This window comes from Narcine bancroftii, chromosome 2, assembly GCF_036971445.1.
Source record: "Narcine bancroftii isolate sNarBan1 chromosome 2, sNarBan1.hap1, whole genome shotgun sequence".
NCBI lineage: Eukaryota > Metazoa > Chordata > Chondrichthyes > Torpediniformes > Narcinidae > Narcine > Narcine bancroftii.
The window spans coordinates 146,884,753-146,911,900 of record NC_091470.1 but is presented as its reverse complement, the minus strand read 5'-3'; the positions used below and the strand labels follow the sequence as shown (position 1 = coordinate 146,911,900).

At 39.8% G+C, this 27,148-nt stretch overlaps 1 protein-coding gene across 3 annotated transcripts; it reads left to right on the top strand.

Annotated features, from left to right (window-relative positions):
* Positions 1 to 557: 557 nt before the first annotated feature.
* dffa (DNA fragmentation factor, alpha polypeptide) lies at positions 558 to 26,697 on the top strand. Of its 3 annotated transcripts, XR_011351674.1 has the most exons (8): positions 558 to 725; positions 4,394 to 4,561; positions 6,089 to 6,252; positions 11,892 to 12,057; positions 13,631 to 13,770; positions 15,741 to 16,072; positions 17,041 to 17,239; positions 26,171 to 26,697. XR_011351674.1 is itself a non-coding variant. In XM_069918483.1 (6 exons), the coding sequence occupies exons 1-6, from the start codon at positions 596 to 598 to the stop codon at positions 15,906 to 15,908; spliced, it is 936 nt and encodes a 311-aa protein (XP_069774584.1). In that variant the 5' UTR covers positions 558 to 595; the 3' UTR covers positions 15,909 to 17,021. The 3 variants fall into 3 exon arrangements, 1 of the variants encoding a protein (XP_069774584.1); XR_011351673.1 differs by lacking the exon at positions 26,171 to 26,697 and having other exon boundaries at positions 17,041 to 18,637; XM_069918483.1 differs by lacking the exons at positions 17,041 to 17,239; positions 26,171 to 26,697 and having other exon boundaries at positions 15,741 to 17,021.
* The last annotated feature ends 451 nt before the right edge of the window (positions 26,698 to 27,148 follow it).

Sequence of the window (27,148 nt, the reverse complement as noted above, 5' to 3'; positions counted from 1 at the left end):
GAAATCTAATGGTCTGTGAATCAAATGCATCACTGCACGTAGGAGACTGATGCAGCACTGAATCGGGGGAGGGGGCGGTTCTGATGGTGCACGATAAATCAAAGGCTGCACAATATCGCTGGACTCTATCCGGCAGCCTCACCGTGCGCTAGATATTAAATTCCATTGCAAAAGTATCACAACACTGAAACCAACAGAAAATGCTGCAAATACCCAGTGGGTCAGAACTATCGAATCCAGTGATTTGTTCCACTCACTTGCTAACCACAGAGCACCTATGCTTAATAATGACAAAAGAGAAGGTCTAGATCGGTGCTTCTCAACCTTATTTTCCATTCCCATAAAACCCCTTCATAATTAGTCAGGGATTACTTCCAATTGTTTTCATGTCTTGCAGCTGAGGTTTATACGATGTGGCTCTTGCATTAAACAAGTTTGGTCACCCCCGACCTGGTGTCCCAGAGGGATTACTGAGGGTGGTGTGTGAACGGGTAATAAAAGGTTGACATCGGTCCGTTCTTGACTTCAATGGGACAGAGTTCCGCAGTTTGGCTCCAACTTTGGCGGCGCATGCGTCGTCGTCACCTTGACAACAATGGCGGCGGCGTGGAGCCCGGGCCCCGAGGGGTCGGATCCGGCCGGCTTCCCCTGCAGGATCTGCGGCTGCAATCGCCTGAAACGTTTCGGTGTGGCCGTCAGGTCTTTGGCAGATCTAAGAGACAAAGGTAGGGACGGGGGTTTCCGCCCGGGCTCACTTCAGGGAGGTCCAGCTGAAGGCCCAAGTCAGGACCACCAAGCTGGAGGGACCTGGCGGGACCGGGCCCGGGGCCTTCAAGTAGCAAAGATAAAGGTACATAACCAACATTACGGGCTTAAGCTCTTCATCAAGGGATTGACTTTGGCTGCAGAGATTACATCGTGGGAGCATTGAGAGAGGATCTCATCAAACTCCCTTTGGAGAACTTCTTCAGGGTAGGGATCCCTCGAAGAGACTTCACAGAGTTTTGCAGTAGACGGAAGTAAAGCAGGACAATCTGCAGACATGGTGGTTGAAGTAAAAAGACAATGCTTAAAAATGTCAACAGGTCAAACAGGGCCCTTCATAAACTGCCTACATTTTGCTCATACCTTGATGAGGGCTCAAGCCCAAAACATTGGTTATGTCAATTTATCTTTGCCATATAAAGGACACTGTTTATCCTGATTATCTGTCTTTATCTTTGCTACGGTTTGACCTACTCAATTTCTCCAGCATTGTGTTTTCACTTCATCCACTATCTGCCGACTTCCGTGTTTTACAGATGATGGCCAGTTGCTCCCTGGCACAAGACACGATTCAAGATGCAATTTAAATAATGTGATAAAGACAGTGCAATATTAGATGGAAGTTGCTTTTGTCTGCTGTAAGGCAGATTTGCCTGAAGTGCCTCTTGTAGTCAGAGAAAGAGAAGCAAAAGAGAGCCCCCCCGCAGTGTCACCGAGTGTCCATAGATTCGCCTCCAACGCTGCCGCAGCCACATAGTCCCCAGTCCAAAGCATCGGCAGCCCGAGCTGAACCTCTGACATGATCAGGAAGCCTTCTGTGCCTTTGGCACCCTCTCGCATCCTGGTTCCAATACCTGGTACTCCTTCAGCCAGTCTCCAGCAGTTCACCGTCCACTGTGAATCCCTCAACCACAGTCGCCAGCAACCCGCGATATTCCCAGGTTGCTGTGGGAAGGAAGGGAAAAAATACCAGGTTGCTGAGGGAAGGAAGGGAAAAAAATAGCTGGGGCATTGGCGATGATCTTTGCAACTTCCCTGGCCACAGAAGAGGTGCTGGAGGATTGGAGAATGGCAAACGTGGTCGCCTTAAGGGCAGGATTTAGGAGCATTTAGAGAAGTACCATTTTCTTGGGGATAGTCAGTATGGCTTTGTATGGGGAATGTTGTGCCTTATGAGCCTAATTGAGTTTTCTGAGGAGGTAACAAGGAAATTAATGAAGGTAGGGCAGTAGATGTGGTGTAAATGGATTTTAGTAAGGCATTTTACAAGGTCCCTCATGAGATACTCATTCAGAAAGTGAACTGTGGCTGTGTGAATTGGCTTGCCTGTAGAAAGCAGAGAAATAGTAGTGGACAGAAAGTATTCTGCCTGGAGGTCAGTGACTAGTGGAGTTTCGCAGGGATCTGTTCTGGGACCCCTGCTCAATGTGATTTTTATAAATGAACTGAATAAAGAAGTAGAGGAAAGGGTCAGTAAGGTATTGTTGATTGTGTTGAAGGTTATCATTAGGTTACAACAGGATATAGAAAGGATGCAGATTTGGGTGGAAAAGTAGCAGATGGAGTTCAATCTGGAAAAATGCAGTGATGCATTTAGGAAGGTCAAACCTGAAGACAGCACTTGTTTACTAGTAGGATATTTAATAGTGTGGAAGAACAGAGGAACCTTGATGTCCAAATACATACTTTTCTCAAGGTTGCCATGCAGGTTGATAGGATAGTTAAGAAGGCTATGCTGGCCTTCATTAGGGAATTGAGTTCAGGGGTTGGGAGGTAGTGTTTCATATCTAGAAATCTCTGGTGAGATGGCTCTTGGATTATTGTGTTCAGTTCTGGTCATCTCATTATTGGAAGGCAGTGGAGAGGGTGCAGAGGTGATTGCCTGGATTGGAAAATATGTCTTATGAGGCAAGTTTAGCAGAGCTCTTTGGAGTAAAGAAGGATGAAAGGGTGACTTAATAGAGGTCTGCAAGATTATGAAAGACATAGATAGACAGCCAGAGCCTTTTTCACAGGGTCAGAGTAGCAAACACCAGAGGACATCTGTTCAAAGTAAAGGGAGAAAAGTTTAGGGTAGGCATCAGTGGTAAGTTGGGGTTTTTTTTTATAAACACAGAGAATTATGGGTCCCTGGAATGTGTTGCTAGGTGGTGGAGGCTGGAACAATAAGGGCATTTAAGAGACTCTTCAACAGGCACGTGGATGAAAGAAAAAGAGGGTTATGAGGTATAGTTTTATTTTGTGGGCCAAAAGGTCTGTACTGTAATGTTCTATGTTCAAACAAAATGGGATAATCAGTGGGGCCAGCTTTGACACTACGGTTGTCGAGATGGACTATGGCAGGATTGCAAACTAATTCTGGTCACTCTGTCACTTTGCTCAAATCTGGCAGCCTCAAGTGGCCAATCATTCCAGAAATTAAACCTCCACATAATCTGAAGAAAATTGGATTATACATTGGCTCATCAGGGGAAATGGTTGACAGGCGAAAAGTTCAGCGTCAGGTTCCTTGCAATTATATGGTAATAGTCCGGATTTGAGTGTATGGACCATGATGAAAATATTTGCTGACCATATGAACATTGGCGTATGGTTAATAGGATTTTCTCTCCTCCAGGGATCAGGTTTGGTGAATACCAAAGAGTCATAGAATGAGAATTTTAAAACATTAAAGGAAGCTATTGAATCTTTGCTAATTTTAATGTGGTATAACACTATCAGTCCCATTCATCTTCTCTTTCCATGTAGTCCTACAAATTAAATTCATGAGTGCAGATCCAATTATTTTGAAAGCTGTCTGCTTAGATAGTGGGTATTTCCCAATGCCAACCTATTTCAATTCCCCACCCCTTTCCCAAGCTGACATGTCTGTCAATGGTCTTGTGCACTGCCGGACTGAAACCACCTGTAAATTAGAGGAGGAACACCTCGTAGTCCATCTGGTAGCTATCCAACTGGAGGGTATTAACATCGACTTTTCCAGTTTCTGTTTGCCCCCCATCCCTATTTCTCCTTTTCTTCAGCTCTGTCTCCCTTTCCTTTTCCCTCTTGTCTCCTTTCCTCCTACTCTGCATTCACAGAGCCACCCTCTTCCCCAATCAGTTCTCACTTTCCTCTCCTATGTCCAATTACACATATTTGTGTGTGTGCATATGTGGGTGTATGTATGTATTAGACTGTATTATAATGTAATATATAGCTATATTACTGGAGTAAAAGCCTAGACAGATGAAACACCTGAAATTCCCACCTCAGTGGCAGGGGAAATATAAATTCAATTAATTAAACAAATCTGGAATAAAGCAGTAGAATTATAAAGACATATCAGGTTTGCTGATGTTCTTCGGGAGAAAAAAATGTCAGTGCCATTCTTTTCAAGTCTGACATGTATGTGACACTTCGCCCTGCATCAGAATGATTGATTCTTGAATGAACAAAATATAAAGGGTACATAAGAGTTGCCTTCAATAAGAGTCTAAAGTTTCAGTACATTAAAGTCCAAAAATTTTCGGCATAGAGTTCAATAAAATATTTTTAGCAAAGCTTATTAAAATACATTTAATTGGTAAACCTGAACACTTGAATGTGATTTCTTTCATTCACATTCATACATTTTTTTAATGTTTAGGAACAAAAAAATTAGGGCTGGACAAACTTGGTGCACAGCAAACATGTACAGTTGTGCTGGAAGAAGATGGAACAATTATTGATGATGAAGATTATTTTGTACATCTACCAAAAGACACAAAATTCATGATCCTTGGTACTGGTGAAGAATGGATTCCAGTTGATGTTGGTAAGCTGCTAATGTATGAGGAGGAGCTGCAATTATCTAAATTATTTTGTAGTAACATTACAAAGTGTCCTGAAAGGGCCTGCATTTTCAATGGGTCTTTGAATTACTTTTGGGGCAGAGTAATGAACATTGAAAGAGTTAAGGTTAAAAAAAATAAGCGAAATAATGACATGGAATTTGCAACAAAAATTATGAATGTGCATTTCATTCAACAACTGTCCATCCAAAAGAACCATTCAGGGCGTGCCAAGTATTGTACAACCCCTTAAATTATTGTTATAACATTTAGAAAGCGGAGAGTCGGTTTACTCCCATTAAAAAAAAATCTGATGATAATCAAGTAAATAATCTGTATAATTGTAGAGTAGAATGAGGGGTAAATATTTGCTCGATCATAACTGCATCTGTTCAAAAAACATCCATGGGATCATTTGTATGTGCCTAGCCTCATTAAGTATCCAAAATATAATGACTCCATTTGGGCAGTACTCCTTCAAGATTGCACTGAAATGTCCGCCAACAGTTTTGCACAACCATCTCATAAATTGGATTTAACTCTATAGATTCAGACTCAGGAGCATGAACGGCTACAGATTGGGCTGAGCCTGTACATCCCTGCCAATTGTGGATTGATTTCCACTCTTATCAGCTTCACAGAAATGCACACTGACTTTGAACTTCATGTTCTAGTGTTTTTTGTTCATGTTTCAAGTTTTACCCTTGTATCGACACATGGTCATCAACAGAAGCAATATGGAAACTGGTCCTTTGTTCCACTGTATACATGCTGACGTGAAACCACCTGCTTACACTAATCCTATAAAAATTTATATACATATATATAAAATCTCCACATTCTTGTCAATTCCCCTCAGATTCTACACTCAACTTCACATCAGGCGCACTTTACAGTGGCCAAATAACAGGGCATGTGCGCAAACTCCACACGGACAGCAGCAGAGGTTGACATGGAACCTAGCACTCTGGCAAGGTGATGCAGTAGCTGTAACACCTCATGTCAACATTCAGCAGCTGGTCTGCACTGACAATCCATACCTAAGCTCATTGTCACCTTTACCTTAAATACTATTAGGAATGCTAATGTGTTGAACATAGAGGCAGTATAGTTCTACACCATTTTGTCACCTGAGCTCAAAACAGCAATCTGCAATAGTTTCCTGGCATCAGCCCTTCTTTAAGGACACCAATGTGCACTTTGAGTTCCCTGACACAAGAACTAGACTTGAGCAGACCACATTCATTTCATTAAGGATCTTTCAGTTAATTCAAAAGCCCTAAGGATAAAATTTATTTAAGGACTAGGTACACCTTTGAATGGGAACACTATCAAACTGCAAGAATAAAATAAGCCAAATCCATCCTTTGTTCAGACTTTCATTTGTGAATACCACAATGTCATTTCAACTTCACCCTGTTCAACACCACTGAATACATTACTGGAAAAGGCTGCTGGATGCCTCTTAGTTTGAATATTAATATATTCTACCAGTAAACACTCTTATTTAGCCACAGGAATGAAGTTCAGCATGGGTGCAAAATCAAATTTTGATATTGGCGAATCAGTAGACTGTGTGGATTCTGCTGAGAGTTCCAATAATTGGAAAACCCTCGTCAATCAACTTGGACAAAACTTTGCCCAAATTATAACAATGTCTGAATCTGACTTGCAGGTAAGAGAGAACAGCTTAATAAAAGTTTTTTTTTAAATACTGCTGAGTATTTATGTTCGGCCGAAGCATGACATTATATACATTTTCAAATTATTTTTATAGATGGTATTCAAAGGGATTGGATATTTTGGATAAAGCTCCACTCTAACTAAAATGCACTTGATTAATATCTTGACTGTATGTTGTCTCCAATAAGCTAAAGTGGCTTGCAACAAGGGAAAGATTAAAGAAAAATACCGAAAGTTCATTTTTAGAAGCCAAGCTCTTTAACAAGTAAATCATTCCTAGTAACTATTGTCTGAAAGGGTTAATATTATGTGAAAGGCGTGATAGAACAATTGAGAAAAGGAATATCCCCTTTGGCCTCCCGTGTCTGACCATGATTACATTTCACATTTGTCCAAATGCCATGATTCACTTTGCTCAGCAAACCGAGAACTGTACATAGTGAAAGCAAATGAACAGAGTGGAAACTTCCATTCAACCATTCCAAACTCTATTATTCCCACCTAGCTTTCAATGTCTGGGTAACTTTGTGAATGAATGACAACAAAGAATTCAGCCATCTAGAAGCAAAACAGTACATCAGTGGTTCTCAACCTTTTTTCTTTCCACTCACATACCACTTTAAGTAATCCCTATGCCATCGGTGCTCTGTGATTAGTAAGGGATTGCTTAAGGTGCTACGTGAGTGGGAAGGGAAGGTTGAGAATCACTGCTCTAGATCCAATTGTTACTGAAATATTTTGCTTCAGAAAAATTGTCATTGGCCCATTTCCTTTGGAGTTATGAAACCGTTCACATAATGAATCAATTAGGTACGATTAAAACAGTGGTTTTCAAACTTTTTCTTTCCACCTTAAGCAATCCTTTACTAATCACAGAGCACCTATGGCATAGTGGTACTTGAGTGGAAAGAAAAAGGTTGAGAAACACTGCTCTAGGACACACAAAACAATAACAACGTCCCCATTTATTTCATTTCTGGATACTTTATTTCATCTGGGGTATGTAGGCCAAAATATCTGAAGAATTTGCACAGTGAAAATGTTTGGGCAACATACACAATAGGTGTTCCTGCTTAGGTACAACTCCAATAATCTATCAACAGCAAAGTTTTGGATGTGTCCAGAATAAATGGAAAATTTGATCAGTTATTGAGCTTTTACAGGTATTTGTTAGACAATATAATGTTTTCTAAATTTAAGATAAAGAACCTGTTTATTAGTGAAGAAATTAATAGATTCATTGCCAGTGAAAGTCTGCAGAAGCTGGGATTGTAGTCAAAACACAGAAATGCTGGATGATCTCAGACAGCCTTGAAGCACACATAGGAGGTAAAGATATATTACCAATGTTTCAGGCCCAAAGTGTTGATAATGTATCTTTACTTCCAATGGACGCTGCAAGACCGGCTGAGTTCCTCCAGCATTTCTGTGTTTTACTAGTTTCATTTCTTTTTTTTTGTAATTCTTTATTTATCACACTATGAACTATATCAACCAATATCATCCCCATCCCTCTCTTCCCCCATCCCTCTCTTCCCCCTTCCCACCCCCCTCCAAAAACAGTAAATATTGGATATATAAAATCCAATAAAACAATATCTTTATACAAAAGGAATACAAACAAAAAAGACGTATCATCTACTTACTCACATTAAATCTGATCGTGTTTATCTTCTTATCATTTTAGGTGGTGGTGGTCTGTTATGTTCCATATATGGTTCCCAGGTTTCCCCAATCAATGTAACTTTGTCTTTTAAATTATATGTGATTTTTTTTTCCACAATGGGATACACTTAAACTTGGTTATATATTCCATTAATGTTTATAGTCATATAGTCCACGTAGCCATCTTATATCTTTATTTTCATTTCTTTTCCGCCTCTTCACCACCTCCATCCCTTTTTTCCATTACTGTTTTTTAAGTTTTCCTTTTTAATTTCAATATACGACATGAAATACCCCAACAATCCCCACAAGCAATAACCCTTTAACCCCAAATGAACCTCCCCTCCTTGGATTGCCTCCTGTCCATTGACGGCATCCACAACTCCCCTTTCCTTTCAGTTTGCGAACTTACTCGCAAACGTCAACCGATTTCACAGTGACCCTTATTCTCCCCCCCCAGCCCCCCCCCCCAGAGAATACTATTTTCCTATACATAACAAAGCTCTCTTTTTTTCCTTCTTCCCCTTCTCCTATCCATTTTTAAATCTTTATATATTACATTATCTTTACTTTATTAAACATTTTTGTACATTTTCTTGCCGGTCGTCCTTCTTGTCACTCCTCCTCCTCCTTTCTTCTCCTGTTCTGCAAATGTTCAGCAAATTCTTGGGCTTTCTTTGGGACCGAGAACAGTCTATTCCGTTCCCCAGGAATGAATACTTTGAGTACCGCTGGATGTCTTAATATGAAGTTATACCCTTTCTATCATAAGATTGTTTTCGCCGTGTTGAATTCCTTCCTCTTCTTTAAAAGTTCAAAGCTTATATCCGGGTAAAAAAATATTTTTTGTCCCTTATATTCCAACGGCTTATTATCTTCTCTAACCTTCTTTCTTGCCTGCTCCAGTATGTTTTCTCTTGTCGTATATCTTACAAATGTTACCACTATGGATCTTGGTTTTTGATGTGGTGGCAGTTTCGGTACTAATGCTCTATGTGCCCTTTCGATTTCTATTTCTTCATGTGAGTCTGTTATTCCCAGCACCTTCGGGATCCATCCTTTTATAAATTCCTTCATATCTGACCCTTCTTTGCCTTCTTTCAGGCCCACTATTTTTATGTTGTTTCGCCTACTGTAGTTTTCCAATACGTCAATTTTTTGTGACAATATATCTTGTGTTTCTTTAATTTTTTTTCGCTCTCTTCCAACTTCCCTCTTAAATCATTTATCTCCATTTTTACAGCAGCTTCTCATTCCTCCACATTTTCTACTCTTTTCCCTATTTCAGTCATGACCAACTCTAAGCTTTGCATTCTGTCTTCAGCTCTTTTCATTTTTTATTTGATTGAACTAAATTCTAATGATAGCCATTCTTTTAATGACCTCATTTGTTCTTCAAAAAAGGCTTTATTTAAACTTTGTCCTTCTATTTTACCTTCTTTTCTTTGTAATTCTTGGTCTTCTTCTGTGTCTGTATCTATGTCTGTGTCATCTTCTCTTCTCTGTATCTTTGTATCTTCAACCTTCTCTGGTGAGCTGCTTCTGTATCCTTGTTGGGCCTCCCGCTGCAGGTCAACCCACTGCTGGGTCTCCTGCCTCAGGTCGTCCCCTTGCCATTCGCCCCATTGCCGCTCATCCTCTTCCCGCCCTTCATTCTCTTTTTCACCACTCTTTTCTTCTTTCTTGTTTGCTTCCCCCAGCCGAACGCCCTGATACTGGGCGTCTCTCAGCTGGCCGCTCCTCAGCTAAGTCCCCCTCCCACAGGCGGTAACCTTTTCTTTTACTTGTGCGCTGCGCACACGCAACTCTTCGCGCATGCGCATTTGCGCTCCTCTGGGGACTCACCAACACCGGAGATCGGCCGCTCCTCTCCACCGTGGCTCTCTGCTCCGACGTGCAGGTAAGGCCGCCTTCTTTCTTCTCCAGTGATTTTCCTTCTTCCCTTTTCTCGGTTATTCTTACTTTTTCTCTTTTGGGAGCCATCTTGTGTCTCTTCTCTGTAACTTGTCTTTTTCTTCCTGTATTTTATGTTTATTGAGCTCTGTTTTTTCACACTTTTTTTTTCTTTTCTCTGGAGAGGGCTGGTTCTACCCGACCAGTCACTACTCCATCACGTGACTCCTCTCACTAGTTTCATTTCCAGACCAGTATCCATCCAGATGGGGTGTGTTCTAGTGTCATTTATTTGCATCAGCAACCCACCTATGATTAAACAATCTCCTGAGATGAGTACAAAATTAAGGGAAACTCTTCAAGGAGGTCAAGGATGATCTTGCACCAAGTGAAAAAATCTAAATTACACTTTATTAACAGATCGTCCCTGACCTCATCATCTGCAACTTGGTTTTTCTTCGCGTGCTGAGACTTCGGGTTTCTTTTCTGAAAGTCTACAGGAAATCATTATTCACAGATCTTCTCATTGACTGTAAAGGGAGAAAAAGAATTTGTCATTGAGCCTACCCCACCTCAATGAAAACTTTAAGGAATTCTACGAGCAATTATACCGCACTGAGAACGAAGGGAAAGAAGCAAAATAGATGAGTTTCCAGCTAAAATTGAACTACTGAAATTGCAAGGAGGAGCAAAACAAATTGATAAAACCATTTGAAATAGACGAAATACATGATATATTAAAAAAAGCTACTGAACAATAAAATGCCTGGGGAGGACTGACTCCCAATAGAATTCTATAAAACGTTTAAAGAGTTACTAATTCCTCCTCTCCTGGAAGTAATGAACCAGATTGAAGAAACATAGAACATGCCAGATTCATGTAAAACAGTAATAATTACAGTAATACCAAAGACAGGGAAAGATCCACTACCACCAGCATCGTATAGACCAATATCTCTCCTTAACTCAGATTATAAGATTATAGCAAAACTATTAGCAAACAGATTGGCCGACTGTGTACCAAAAATAGTAAAACAAGATCAAACTGGATTTATGAAGAAAAGACGAACAACGGACAATGTCTGTAAGTTCATTAACTTAATCCATGCAGTACAAGGGAATAAGACGCCAACAGTAGCTATTGCTTTAGACACAGAGAAAGCCTTTGACAGGGTAGAATGAAATTATTTATTCAAAGTATTACAGAGGTTCAACCTACCAGAGAAACATATTAATTGGATTAAAGCATTATATAAGGGTCCAATTTCTCAATATTCCTTCAATTTCTTATGTGATTCTTTTATTGATAATTCTGGTTCTGTTAAGTATACTATGATATCATCTGCAAATAGACTGATTTTATATTTCTTTTATTTTTATCTCTTATTTTATTTTCTGTTCTTATCAGTTCTGCCAATGGTTCTATCGCTAAAGCGAACAGTGAGGGCATCATCGTATACTTAACAGAACCAGAATTATCAATAAAAGAGTCACATAAGAAATTGAAGGAATATGGAGAAATGTCGGGGTACAAGATCAAGGCAAATAAAAGTGAAGCAATGCCAATGAATAATGACGATTTTACAAAGTTTAAAAAAGAATCACCATTTAAATGGCAAACACAAGCAATCCGGTATTAGACTAGCTAATAATCGAGGCCATCTATACAAATTAAATTATCAGCCATTAATGAAGAAATTACAAGATGACTTAGAACATTGGAAAGATTTACCACTAACACTGATAGGAAGGGTAAATTGCATTAAAATGAATATCTTCCCAAGGATACAATACCTATTTCAATCGTTACCAATTCCCTTAACAGAGAAATTCTTCAATGAGCCTTCCCCACCTTATTTTGTACAGTTTCTCAATTCTTGGATTGCAGCTTGAATTTCATGACCCAATTTTTCCAGTTAAGGATGAATATGTTGAAATTGGTGCTGATAATTGGGACACAACTTGGACCCAGTGGGATTCTTGTACCTAATTGCTTTTGCATATAGTCTTGAAATTTAAGTAGGTTAATTAGAAAATCTTTAGCTTTCATTGTATGTTGTCATTGTATATTAGACGCTGATAGATGTGCCATCTGCTGAACTGGCAGAGGAAATGGAGCTATCTTTAAAACATGCTGAAGAAATACAAGACTCCCTCCAACGTGCTCTTGACCTCAGAGATGAACAACGTGAAGCAGTAGAACTACTAAAGCTGTTTAGGAATGTGCTTGGAAAAGATGGTTAGTCTGATTAATATGTATCAGAATTTTCATCAGTTATTTTTATTTCTAAAATTTACTTCAAATTTCACATTTTTGAAATAATATAAATAAGACGAGATGTCAGTTGTTCAAATTAATTTTTATTTTTAAAATGATTGTTAACTAAGGTCATTGTACTTGGAGAAAAAAAAATGGCATATCTATATTGATCTTTTTTTTGCTTTGTATTTCAAAATTCATTCAGTATAGGATGTGATTGTTGAATATTTTGGGCATTTTACTACTTAGTTAAGTAGTGACTCAGGGAAAAATAGCAAAGAATCTTCCTTTAATGTCTGGTACTAAATACATTAATAGTTTCATTTGCCATAATTCTCAAAGCATTAGTTCCATGAAGACCTGATAATAAAAGATATCCAAAAATCTTGCAAAAAAACCATTGATTTTATTTTGTTCTTGCAATCAAATTTCTTCCTTGAAGGTCTCTGATGAGTTAGCTATTCAAGCTACAGCAGGCATACAGTCTGAATTAATTTATGAGAAAGTTTAAAATATTCTGTTCAACTTGTCACCATAGAGTCTTTGCCTCTTCTTTGGGATTCAGATATAAAATGCAAGTCATCTCAATTCTAAATCTTGAGTGCTCTCGCGTCTTGCTTTTACTTTCAGAATGGCATTTTCCAGTAAGGACAGGAAAATAGTCAGATATGTCTGACAGTGGTAAAAATAAATCCTTAATGCTCTATAATCTGACTTGAAGGGGGTTGCCCATGAGGACAGTTTGAGTCATCTGGGTCTATACTCACTGTAATTCAGAAGAATGAGATGGGATCTTATAGAAATATATTAAATTATAAAAGACATGGATCAGATAGAGGAAGGGTAAGTTGTTTCCATTGGTAAGGTGAGACCAGAACTAGGCAACATAGCCTCAAGATTCAGGATCGTAGATTTAGGACGGAGATGAGCAAGAACTGGTTTTCCCAGAAGGTGGTGAATCAGTGGAATTCGCTGTCCATTAAAGCAGTGGAGGCAACCTCAGTAAATATATTTTAAGACAAGGTTGGATAGATCTTTACAAAGTAGGGGTATTAATGGATATGGGTGTGGTGAATCTCTGCTAAGCTGTCTTCCCTTCGGCTAGCCTTGCTGGACTAACATTGGCCATGTATTATCTCTACCATTAAAGACACTCCTCTTGGGTATAACTGTGTATGCACCCATTGTCTTTCATTACTGTACCATTAGTTTCTGCGATTAAAAGCCACGATTATTGTTTGACCACATCGTCTTTGTCTCCTTCATCAACTGGCCCTTTGGGGGAAAAGGCAGGTAGGTGGCAATGAGCTTATCATTAGATCAGCCACAATCTCATTGAATGTTGGAGCAGGCTGGATGGCCTACTCCTGCTCTTATTTAAGTTCTAACTGTGGAGCAGTCATGGTTTTGCAGAAATACTGCTTGCTACTGTTATTTCCAAAAATAAGATAGAGGACATAGGGTGAAACTACTGTTAAAATAGTTTTTTTTCTGTTTTATATTATGTTCTTGTAGCATTAAAATAAAATATGAACACTCTGGTCTTCCCCAGGTTCAAAGCTTGTAGAAGAAACTGAAATTGATAGTTTCGTTGCAGTGTCCAGTCATCCTGCCCAGCTGAGTCAACGTTTAATTGAAGACCTGAGGCAGAAATCTTGTCCAGAGCTTGCCTTATCAACCAGGGAACTACAGGTATAATAAATTTACTTGCTGACACAGCTGCATTAGATTGAATATTGCATTTCGTGTTTTGTCTGGACCAGGTCAGATAGATTTATACTGCTGTGAATTATAGATCAGGGGTGTCAAACTCAAATTCACGAAGGGCCAAAATTAAAAACTTGGACTAAGTCAAGGGCCGAACTAAATATTTATTGAAAATTTTCAACCACATCTGCATGTTTTCTCTTCTTTCAACATATGTAATGTTAAACTTTAGGATATAACTTTAGGAGGATAATGTTACAGGTCAGGAGTAGGTAGCTCAAGTTCACCCTTTGCTTGACCTGAGGGAAACATATTTGGTCCCTGTGGAGATGTAGTCAGCATTCACAGGCTGTGTCCATTTTGGCCTGCATCAGAACTCAGCATTTCCTGCTCACTCCTCAGGCTCTAGGCCTCTATTCACCCTCGACCCACCATCCCTCTACCTGACCAGTCCTTTACCCAACCTCTACTCACCCCTCACTCCACTCGCTCTGCCTATACCCACCCCATCCTATACACGCCCCTCTACTGCCTCTCCCCTCAACCTGTTCCTCCCTCTACCCGTCTCTCACCCTCTAATCACCCCTCCCCTACTCGCCCTGCCCCTCCCCTTTTACCTCTTCCCTATCCACCCCTCCTTCTACTCATCCCTCCCTCTAACTGCCCCTCGCACCACCATAACTTCCCCTGCCCATTACTCCTCACCTACACCCTCTGCCCACCCCTGCTTACCCACCCACTCAGGCCCAGCGCGCTGCCGATCAGCCTTTGTGGACAGCCACCATCTCTCTCTTCACGTGCAGGGCCAAACCAGCCATCCCTGGGGTCCGCGCGGGTGCAAGCGCTGAAGGCCGTGGCAACCGGGAGAAGTGCGCTCGCGCTGTGGAAGGGCTGTCCGGTGCCAGTCGCGCGGGGCTCGCGCTGCCCGGGGGCCGTGCGCAGCCTGCCATGCCCGTCACGCCGACAGGAAATCACAGGCGCTCGCCCATCCGCCGCACCGCTCGACAGGTGGGAGAAGTGACTGGTTGTGCGGGGAGCCTTCCAACTGGCTTGCCGGCTGATGACATCGACAGACTTCTCGTGTTACAATGGGGAAGGATGTGCAATAAAGGGGGAGGATGGTGGGGGTGACATTACCAAAAAACAGCATCGGCTCTCGCTGCAGGGCGGGCCACCTCTAATACATTTTTGAAATGATCTTGCAGGCCAAATATTATATCACAGGCCAAATTTGGCCCGCGGGCCAGAGTTTGACATGTGTGTTCTAGATTGTTTTTTTTTCCGAAGACTTTGAAATAAAGTCTAGATGTGGAAAATAGCTTTTTTTAAAAATGCAGTTAATAAATTTAGTCTTGCTATCATTACCATTGATTTACTACTTTCTATTATGAGTGGAAAAGTTGCACAAGTTGGACCAAGTTTTAAACCGTTAGCACTGTCATTACAAAGAGTGGGTTAGATTTAAGGACCAGCAGAGTGGTGTTGCATTTTACTTCATCAGTAAATGTTTGATACATACCCCAATTATCAACACCGAAAACTTGGACCAACAAATGTTCAGACAGAGGAATTCTGAACTGCTAATTGGGATCTTTGGGTCTTGGTAATTAAGTCTTGTTTTAACAAAATCTTAAAGATTAAAAATCCACAGCAGCACTCGCTCCCGTTTGCACAGGAAGCTCTTGCACCGTGGTTCTCAACCTTTCTCAGTCTCAGGCCCACCTGGCTTCCACCCTAACCTGCCGCAGCCCACTCATGGCAATGACTGAGCAATATTTTCAAGTTAAAGGCAGCTGTGTAAGAAACTCACCTTTATCTAATTTAAAGTATTTATTTAACATTTTTAAAGACCCACATGGCCCACTGGTTGAGAACTACTGCTCTAGCGTAGAGAGTTCTAAATTCATACATGTGCTGTTGATTGATTCATTGGTTGAATTTGCCATGTTCTCCAGGAGGTTTTCGATGAAAAGGAAGAGATCTTAGCATCAGCTTTACATTGGTCCACTGAGGAAGTTGAGAAGTTGCAACGAAACTGCAAGAAAGAATTTGAGAAGCGTTCGACCATGGTGAACTGCCTTGAACAATTGAATAAATACTCTTCAAGGAAAAGAAAGCTATGAAGCATTAGTGCAACAAGCAGCCAAAAGTGGGTTTGAAATCTGCCACTTAAATGGATTTCCTCCTCGACAATAGATGTTGAACTTCTTTAACCTTTCCTGCCATTCTTAAACATTTCTTGGATGGAAAACCATTCGATGTTTGTCCAACTGTGGTAATTGGAAATGTAGGTAATATTTTATCATTCAATTGGTGCAAAACACCTCTCCTGCTCAAAGTTGAAAGATATTCAAAGGAAGTGGTGTCCGAACTATTCTTAATGTTAGATGATCCACTGGCTACGTGTATTCATTTTGTCTTTCCACGAATGCTGCCTGACCTGCTGAGTTTTTCCAACCTACTCTCTCATTTCTGTGCACTCTCTCTGAGGCATCATTTGTCGCCAGGCTCATTTTAGTCAGTATCCAATTGCAAGAGATACATTTTCCCTTTTTCTGCTGATCTTAAAGCCGGTTCCCCATTTCCTTCCCCACAGAAGCTGCCGGATCCGCTCCAGTGTTTCCAGCCGCTGCACTGTTTCATTTTGTGGCTGACACAGTCACTTTTCATGAGTAGAATAACTGGTTCAAAGTGGTCACATCTGGCTCAGTGGGGTAACACTTACATCCACGTCAGAAGGTTCTGTACTCAGCTCCCACTCCAAAGACTAGACACAGATCCAAACTGACATTCACTGGAGTTCTGAAACTCATCTGATGCGATCCTAAGCAAGTGGTTCTCAACCTTTTTCTTTCCACTCATATTCCACCTTAAGTAATGCCTTACTAATCACAGAGCATCGAAGGCATCCTAAAATGACGGCATCCTAAAACGAAGGTTCAAGTCAGCAGAGCAAAAAAAAAATGTTAAAACGAGCAATGTGTTTTATTGAGACTTGCTGTGAAAATTAGTTGCTCCAGCTCTATGGTACAGGAGTGACTACAGTTGCTAAGGACTTATTGGTTGTAAGAGAAAAGTTTTCCTTTTGACTGTCAGGCCTGAGCCTTGACAGATTTGTTTCAGCAACAAAATGAAACACTGACATTTGAGGGAACTATAGGATTCCTCAACACCTTAATCCTTTGTGAATCATCGCAAATTACTGTTCTCTTCAAAATAAAAACTATTTTCTGCAATATTCTTCTTACCTTGCAGATACTTATTTCAAGTCTGAGATTCCATTAGGACTCCTCAGTGGTGCAGCAGTTAGTAGACTTCCTCACAGCCAGAGTTTGCACATCTCCACTGTCACTGACGGCACTTCATCCGGTCGCTCGTTTCCTCCCACATCCCAAGAATATGCTGGTAGGATGGTTGGCCACTGTAAGTCAACCCTAGTATCAATAAGCAGTAGGTGAGTGAGAAGGAAATAGGATGGATTGATGGGAAGCTCTGCAGGGAGCTGCCATGGACCTGATGGGCTGAATTACCTCTTTTTGTGTCAGTTGTGCTTGTAACAAAAATAATGTCAACATTTTAAGTGAATGGTTTGAGTGTGATAAAATATTTTGCGTTATAGCATGGACTCTGGTGCTCACGATCCTGGAATGGGTTCAGGTTAATATCTGGATGGCTTAGAGCACAACTGACCGTGTAACCAGAGAGAGAAGTAATGGAAAATGGGAAGTATTGTGGTCTCAAATGCAGTGCCTGAAAGAATGATGAAAGTTGATTCACTGAGAACATTCAAAACAAATGGGACCAATTCCAAGGAGTGGTGAGGATGGTTGGGAGGGGAAATACTTGGAGCAACCTTTCAAACTATCGGCATGGTGTGCTCTTCAGTCAACCTCCTCTACTCCTACCACCTCTCTCATTTGGACATTTTTATGGATAGGAAAGGCTACAGTGGTTTTCAAACATTTTCTTCCCATTCACATACTACCTTAAGCAATCCTTTACTAATCACAGAGCACCTGAAGCATAAAAGGCTTAGGACATGCAAATTGGATGAGCCCCAATTCCAACTTTCTTTTTTATTTTTGATTTTACAGACTCGTGCTTTATAGATCAATCTTCCCCTTTTACAGAGCACTTTGTATCGAATCTTCTCCCCCCCACCTTTCCCTCCTCCCACCTCCCCATCCTCCCTTCCTCCCCAAATTAACAAAAAAAAATAAACATTAATTACTGAAAATAACAATAGAAATACATTAAAACAACAACACAAAAAAAGAGACAGGGAAATTTTTTTTGGGGGGGGGGTGAGGTGCAAAAGGTGACTCAAAGTTATTTCCTTAATCTTGCATTCCAGAATTGGTGTGAGCCTAATATCCATTGTTGCTTTAAAAAAAAAAGGCATTGAGAAGGTTAATCACACCCACATTCCAATGTATCACAAGTGTGGTTGCCACACCTCAACGAACGTGCTGTACTTCCTCCTCAGATTATCAAAGGTTTTTCTGCATCTAAGGTGACAGCTACGCTTGGATCCGCCTTTGACTGCACCAGATATATTAAGCAGTCTATTTATATTGTTTGCCGATTGCCTTTTCTGTACGAACCCCACCTGATCTGAGTTGGTTAACTCTGGTAAATATCGAGCTAATCTGTTTGCCAGAGCTTTGGCTATTATTTTATAGCCCATATTCAGAAGTGAGATTGGTCTATAAGAAGATGGCTTCAATGGATCCTTATTGTTTTTGGGGAGCACTGTAATTATTGCTATTAAGAAGGTCTCTGGGAGAGTATGGGTCTCAGCTGCCTGTTTAACCACATCCATGAATAGTCACATTAAAACGTCCTGTGCCAAGACTCTCTTCTTATTCACTGACCCATTTAAGCCATTAACATTAAAATTTAACCTCTCTCCTGTTATCTCCATTGAGGATCATCTTGGGCGGCAACTAAAGTGTTTGCACATCTCAATGCCTCTTTTGCAAGAATTTCTTCTCATCCCGAGGCAAAAACACCTTCAGGGTCGTTGGGTGTAAAAATATAAAGCTTATTCTTTAAAAGTTTAAAACTCATATCCCTTAAAAGTTTCTTAACTGGGTCAAACATCTTGCGTCTTTTTTTAAATCACCACACTTATGTCTGGGTATAAGAGGACTTTGCCCCCTTCAAACTCTACTGGGTCACCTCTCTCCCTCACACCCACAGCTGATACTTGAGTCTAATCAGGAAAGAGCGAGGCCTCTGTCCCAGACCTAGCTTTGGGAAGAGAGACCAATGAGCCCTTTGGAGGTCCCCCCACTCTCTTTTCCCCACCTTGAAGCCACTGCTCCTGGTTGTCACGGGGCGCTAGAGTCAGCAATTCTTTTGGGGTGGATTTCTTATCCTTTCTCCCCATTCCTTTGACGTATATTATTTTTTCTGGCACTTTTTAAAAACATTCTGGCTGTTTTTAGTTAATTTCACTTTGCTTTCCCTGGAGCTTTGGCTCCTCTGCATCACGTGACTCCTCTCCACAATTCCAACTTCATCAGCATGGACAAATTGGGCTGAAAGGCCTATCCCAGGCAGTAGGTTAGTCTCATTCTTTTTCTCTTTCTCAATCTCCCTCTGTTGTTCCCATTTCTCAGTCATGCTCTCAGTCACTCTCTGTCTCCCTCACATTCACTTTCTCCCTTCCTCTCAGTCGAATCTATTCCATTGCAGGTGACCTCCAAAGAACATCTGAACCTCCAATAAATTGGAATGCAAATTGTTTTTAACTTGACAAGAATTTTTTATTCAATGAGCAAAATGCTATTGATTCAGTGTTCATTGAGTTTTAGAAGGCATTTGACAGTATTGCTCACAATATGGCTGTTAACAAGATTGATACCCGGTGAAAAATATCTGCATTAAAGGTAGAAAAATACTCGTGCGAGGAAACAGCAAGCTGAACATTGGTTTTGAATGGGCTTCAAGTTGTTTGGAGCCCAATAAAAGGAACACTGATTTTAATATAAATGACTTGGACTTGGGTGTACAGGGAACAGTTTGAAGAGATACAACTCAGAAAAGCAGGAAACTGAGAAGAGAGTAATGATAGATTTCAGCAGGGATTTAGGCTGTTGGAATGGGTGCACATGTAGTTGATGAAATGTAATGCATAAAATGTGAAGTGTTAGATTTTAGGCTGAGGGCACAATTCTAAAGGAAGCCCAGGAGCAGAGATTGGGGATAAATCATGAGAAGTGGCAAGGCAGATTGGTTATAAATAGAGGGATAAATAAATAAAAGCCTGGAATGCAAGCGCACCACAACAAACCTTACTGTAATTTGCACATTTTGATCTTCCTGCCAATTGAAACAGCTTCTATCCACATTCTTTATTTTAAATATCCTTATTAGAATCTCCCCCCCCCCCCCCCCCCCAACCTCTTCTGAGAAGAACTCCACTTTCCATGTCTACTAACAAGATCTGGGTAACACATCGCTAACAATTTTATTTATTAATCATGATCAATCATACAAATAAAGAAAAACATAATACATACATGATGTTTTTGTAAATATTCCTCTTTCAACCCCACACCCCCCCCCCTCTAAACTAGCCCAAAAAGAAAAAGAAATAAGAGAAGATTACAACATAAAACTCTGAATCAGTTGTTTGCCATGGTTCGGAGCAACACCACCAATGCATTGCAACAAATCTGCAAACAAATTTATATTCATCAGCCTCCACCTTAATACTTTTAATATTACTATCTTGTCTAATAATCTGAGCCAATCAATGCAAATAGAACTGGTGACAAAAGGCAGCTTTGTCGATCTGGATAACATAAAAGGTGAAGATGCCAGTCTATTTGTCACAATTCTAGCCTTAATCCAACCAATAAAAAAAGGCCCAAAATGAAATTTCTCCAAAACTTTACATTAAAAAACTCCATTCCACTCTATCAAAAGCCTTCTCTGCATTGAGAACTTACCATTGGTTGGTTAGATTGTTTCCGAGAAACATTAATTAAAGAAATCACTTTACAATACTGTCTGCTGAATATCAATTTTTAATAAAACCTACTTGATCTTCATGAATTAAATCTGCTAAATATTTAGCTTTGGTAAAAATTGGTAACATTTTTATAATCTATATTCAATAAAGAAATAGGTCTATAAGCCCCTGCTTTTAATGAATAACTAATAATTGCTTTAAAAAAAGAATCCAGAAAAGAACAAATCTCTGTCACCTGTTTCAATAAAGGAATTAATAAGTCCTGAAATTCTTTATAAAATTCAGAAGTAAAACCATCATCTCCTGGAGACTTCCCACGAGGCATAGATCGAAGTGCATCCATCACTTCTTCAACAGTAAAAAACGCATCTAAATCCTTGATATCCTTATCCTTCAAAAAAGGTAAAGCTAAATGAGATTTAAAAATGATCAATTTTAGTTTCATCTTCCAACACTTCAGAAGTATACAATTTTTCATAAAATTTATGAAACTCATCATTTCCTGAGGTACGACATGCAACCTTTGCGGAAATTCCAAAAGAGGGTTATTAGAATCATTCCAGGAATGGGGAACTTTATGTTAGTAGACATGGAAAGTGGAGTTATTCTCAGAAGAGGTGGGGGGGGGGGGAAGGGAGATTCTAATAAGGATATTTAAAATAAAGAATGTGGATAGAAGCTGTTTCAATTGGCAGGAAGATCAAAAAGTGTTCATGAGTAATTAATTGGTAAACATAACATGAGGAAGGATTAACTCAGAGATAGAATCTGCATGTGGACCCAGATTATGTGATTTATGAAGAAGATTAGTTAAAGGTGAATGGACCTGGATGGCTCCGATTCCATCTCAAAGTCTGTTCCCTGCTATAAATTGGTAATTATGAAAGGTTATTGTTGCTATTTGGAACAGGAAACTGACTGCACTCAAGTTACTGTGCACGCTTCTGCCCAAACACTTAGTTCATTTATAAATTACTGTTCGTCAGGTTCACTTGAAGTAGAAGGGTTATTCACAGAGATTGCCGGAAATGGGTGTTGTAATTATCGATAATCAAGTTGTTTTACTCCATTTAATCATGTTAATTTTAAAAGGCTTTTAAAAGGTTCTTAATAAGCAGCTGCTGCAGCTACCGATCCATATTAACCAATGCTTTTAAAGACTAACCAGATTTAGATAATTTTGAATTAAATCTAATTAATAAACAGTACAATAATTTTAATAGCTGTTCTTTCAAGAGTAGAACGACTAAAAATAAAAGTAAAATGCAACCTGAAAATGTTCTCGTTAATTTCTTTAGAAATATTAATGCATCTTCTCAATGAGAAGCTCTAACTGTAATTACCGGGGTGCAAGTTGTATTACGAGCCGATGCATTAAAGTCGTGAAAGGTACTTTCAGGGAGCGTTTTGACACTTTAATATCATTAAATTTACAGATGAAAAGTTGGTGAAGAGTGGGAAAAAGGGTTACTTAAGAAATTGTGCAGACAGCTTCTTGGCAGAGAGTTGGTTCTGCTGGGTACAGATGCTTTCGATAGGAAATTGAAAGGGGATATTGGTTAAACATCATAAAATTAATCAGGCTGAAGAATTGATTTCCGAATGCCAACAATGGACACTTGCAAGGATGCTAACGACCAGTTGTATTTTAAAAGATTTGGTTTCTCCTCTATTAAAGATGTCATGTCGGGTTTCAATAAAAAGTATGATTACCACGTGGAATAAGCTTTAGTGTAGGATCATATGGGGGAAAAGCCCTGGAAGGTGAACTGTGGAGATTTTGACGGATTGCATCACTGCCTGGTATGGAGGTGCAATGCACAGGACAGGAAAAGACAAAAGAGAGTTGTAAACTTGGCCTGCGCCATCATGGGCATCAGTCTTCCCCCCATTAATAACATCGTAAGAGTGGTGCTTCAAGAAAGCAGTACCTATCTATCATCAAGGACCCTCACCACCCAGAGTTTAGAGTGGGTGAAATTCTCCCTCCGGCCACTTTGCATGATTTCACATCACACAAAATTTCAGCCTTGATTCGTCTCCAGCCACTCTGATCCCGAACAGGAATTTACAGAAACTCACCAACACTTTGTACACAACCAAGCAGCAGAATCCAGCCCTTTTATTGACTGGAAATGTTTTTAATCACGCAAATATATTATTGAATATTTCCAGCTTATATTTTCAGTTTTTTTTCATGTCAGGGCAGCCAGACAGAAGTAGAATAAGAATACTTCCTTATACATCAATTGCAGTACTCTCAATCCAGAAGTGCATAATAATCACTGCTCTATTGTACACACATACCTTGCACACACAGGACTACAGCCTCAGGGTCATAAGATTTTCAGTGTTCCACAGGAGATGAGCCAAGAAAATTAGAACTTACCTTGAGGGCGAAAGTAATTGTACGGATTCATGGCAATAAATCAAAAGTTGACAGGAAAGTTGTTGAAAAGTACACCGTTCTTGTAATTTGGACACTGCCTCTCTGGTGCAGTTTCTCAAAAGGTTGGCTACAAAAAATCAATTTTTAACCACTCAATTTAACTTTTTTTAAAAATAACTAAAATGGAGAGGTTAGATGGTTCACCCAATCATAATGTGGAATAATAATAATGCTCTCACAAATAATTTTTTTTAGTATATTGGTTCAGTGACTTAAATTGACATTTCGAAATGCAGTTGAACTGGGTTGTTTGCAAATCAGAAATTTGTTATAACAGCGCAGACAGCCTTTTTAACCTTTCTGCCACATAACCTTCCATCACTTAACTGCACACTGTGTCCAGTGTATATCTTTTACTTTCCCTTGATATTGTCTCATAAAATATCAGATTCAGAATTTTTTGTCATGAGTATGTCATGAACTTCACTGGTTTGCAACAGCGTCATAATGCATTTATAAACCACTTACAAAATAAATAAAAATAGTGCAAGATAAAGTCAAAGTGAGGCAGTACCTGTGGTTCATTGTTCGTTCAGGAGTCAGCGGGGAAGAAGCTGCCTTTGTGCTGCTAGTGCTCGTTTTTAAGCTCCTGTTCCATTTTCCCCGACGTTAGCAGAGTGAAAGAGGGCGTGCCCTGGGTGGTGGGGGTCCTTGATGAGTGAAACTGGTTTCTTTTGACACTGCCTGTGGTTTACCATAATTGACTCACACCTGATCACTTTCTAGGACATATAATTCTTTCACACACAGGTACCTTATCCTTCCTTTTCCCAGACACTTTTCCTCTGGAATCTTCCAACTGTGAGGAAGGGTTCACGTGAAAAACATCATACAATCATTCCATGGATGCCATCCTACCTGCTGAGTGTTTTTGTTTCCGCAGTTCTTTATCCTTCGTTGGGAGCAAAGAAATTAAGAGAACATGAACCAGTCCTCATCGAGAGCTCAGCAGTGGAGAGGGTGAACAACTTCAAATACCTGGCTGTCAACATCTCTGAGGATTCATCCGGGAGCCTCCACATCGATGCAATCACAAAGGCGGCTAGCCAGGAAGGACCTATACTTTGTGAGGTGTTTGAAGAGATTGGCTATGTCAACAAAGACTCTTTAAAAGAACTTACTACAGTGGAGACCATTCTGGCTGTTTGCATCACTGTCTGGTACAGAAGTGCCAAATGTCAGGACAGGAAAAAAACTCCAGAGGGGTGTTAACTTAGCCTGTGACATCATGGGCACCAGTCTTCACCTCATTGAGGACATCTACAAGAGCCAGAGTCTGAAGAAAGCAGCCTTTATCCTCAAGGACCCCTACCACCTAGGCCATGTCCTCTTCACACTGCTAACATCAAGAAAAAGGTTAGGAGCCTGAAGATGAGCACTCAGTAGCACAAGGACAGCTTCTTTCCCTCCGCCATCAGAGTTCTGAATGAACAATGAACCACAGACATTTGCTCACTTTGTCTTTTTCTTGCACTCTTTCATTTATTTTGAAATGTGATTTGTATCACCAAATTGTCGGACTCTAGCTTTACCCTACCCTCAATTTGGGCTATGTGTCATCTGAGTCCAGCGTGTTCGTTGAATGAAGTGATAGGAGAAGGTATTCGGTTTCACAATCAGTTTATTACATAGTACAAGAATAAAGCTTAACAGAGCTCTGGTTCAGTCGTTAGTTCATAGGTCACCTGCTCAGTGAGCTATTCCCCAAGACTGACTCCTACTGTCCAGTCTCTTCTGTTTATATAGATCAACATTGTTTCATTGACCACGAGTTGGCTTTCTTTGATAAACTCCTTGCATAAAATTTATCTCAAGCAATTTCCTGCTCTGCACTTATCGATGGTGTAGACCTCCTATCTTAATCCCCAAGGCCAGAACATCCTGTTGTTTTGATCAGAAGTCAATTCATACCCCAGATATTTCTAATTATTTCTTTGTTCTCGTGTGGCCATAGTCTTCTGTTCTACTCAACACCTCCCGTGTATCCTTATGACTTATTATTTCTACTAAATTGGTTTATCCATTTTGTTTGTCTCTGACATTCTCAGTCATGGTACTCTTATCACTTATCTTCCTGTCACTGGCCTGTTTCAGAATAAATCACTGTCCCTATGGTTCCTCCAACCTCATCCTGTCTAACTTCTCCTATCTGCTATCCTTTTTCTCCCATGTGTGCTTTACAATTAGCAGTGTAACCTTGGGGATGAAAGTATTTTCTCTCTTTGCATTTGGAGGCAGCAAATTCTACACATACTATAATCAGCCAACTTTTTCTACATACTGTGGCTGTTACTTAATTGCATTAAAATTTCCCTTAAACAGTTATAATTGAAGTAAATAGTAAATTGTTGCATAGTAATGGATTAATGAATACATAATGAATAGTACATAGGCATATTTTCCATGATTACTTCACCCCTTGGTTCCAACACTGCTAACATCAAGAAAAAGGTAAGGAGCCTGAAGACGAACACTCAGTAGCACAAGGACAGCTTCTTTCCCTCCGCCATCAGAGTTCTGAATGAACAATGAACCACAGACACTGCCTCACTTTGTCTTTTTCTTGCACTCTTTCATTTATTTTGAAATGTGATTTGTATAAATGTTTGCACTGTGACACTGCCACAACAAAACAACCAATTTTGTGACATGTTCATGACAATGAATTCTGATTCTTAAGATCATACTGAAAGTGAAAAACTAAAGAACAGAGGGGTGCATGTGTCTAAGGTGTCGCTTGATCCACACAAGAGGAACAAGTCATTCAGCCACTCTAGAATATTCCACCCAACAATTATAATCATGATTGGCCTGTTTAGTAACTCCATTTTTCCCTTGATTCTGTAAACTTAGCAAATAAAAACCTATCAGTGAAATTTTCAATAGGATTTTTGCTGGCAAATTTCTCAATTTTCATTCAGTGTGAGCAGTGTTTTCTTGTCATTCTTCCACAGCCTGACACTTGGACTGGACAGTCCCAGGAAGGGAGAGCATGAGTAAAATATTTTAATCATCAATCTCAGCTTGTAACCATCATGTAACCTTCTCTTTAGTCCATGTAACAACATTCACTGTCAAGATGTACCATCCAGACTGGCTTTGGCAAATTGAAATCCACAGCTGATATGAAAACTTCAACAGCAAAATAAAAAGTCGTGTAGAGACGATAATGTACTGTTTTTTCTAATGAAAAGAGAACCGTAGATTAAAGGCAGGGGTACTGTCAAGGAATAGACCAGTTTCACATTGTCCATTCTGGTAGAAAAGAACAAGAGGACTTAACATGCAATTGTAAATGTTTGTTTTTATTTTTATATTATTCATAAGTTACTTCTGGATAAGTAAGCACTAAGAATGTCTAAAACATCATTGTGTTAACATTATTACAATCTACTCAAGCATCACAATTAAGTAAAACTGATCATCTCAGCTTCATGTTATACTATGCTTACTGACTGCCACAGCCACTTTCAGCTTTTTGATTTCCTGTATCGTGGAGAGGATTGTGATTAGTTCGTGAATAGAATGCCTCTCAAACGGAGTTCGGGTATGTAACTACAGCTAGAGGGCAGGGGCACACATAAAGGATGAAAAAGAGAATCTCATTTTGATGCAGGGCTAAAATTACAGCAAGATAAAGGAGCTTTGGTGAAAATAAATCAGGAAAGTAACCAAATCATATACCAAAGAATAACTCTTCAAAAGACTGGTCATTTACAGTTTCACTTGTTCTGAAGCCATAATGTTATATAATTTCAAAGGCTGGCAAAATGTAATAAGATTGAGCTTAATGCATCACAAACATTTTATGTAAACAATTGTAATGTATGATAACTTTAATATACATGTTTGACAGAGCTGCAGGAAACAAGCTATATTTCTTTCATTACACCAGTTTAGAGTGAGTTGCCAGCCTGTCTTTAACAATGTGA

What these genes read in the sequence shown, in the direction of transcription:
- dffa (XM_069918483.1), top strand. Translation starts at nt 596, where the DNA reads ATGGCGGCGGCGTGGAGCCCGGGCCCCGAGGGGTCGGATCCGGCCGGC. An exon ending in ATGGATTCCAGTTGATGTTG is followed by an intron (nt 4,562 to 6,088) that starts GTAAGCTGCTAA and finishes ACTCTTATTTAG; the next exon opens with CCACAGGAATGAAGTTCAGC. An exon ending in GAATGTGCTTGGAAAAGATG is followed by an intron (nt 12,058 to 13,630) that starts GTTAGTCTGATT and finishes GGTCTTCCCCAG; the next exon opens with GTTCAAAGCTTGTAGAAGAA.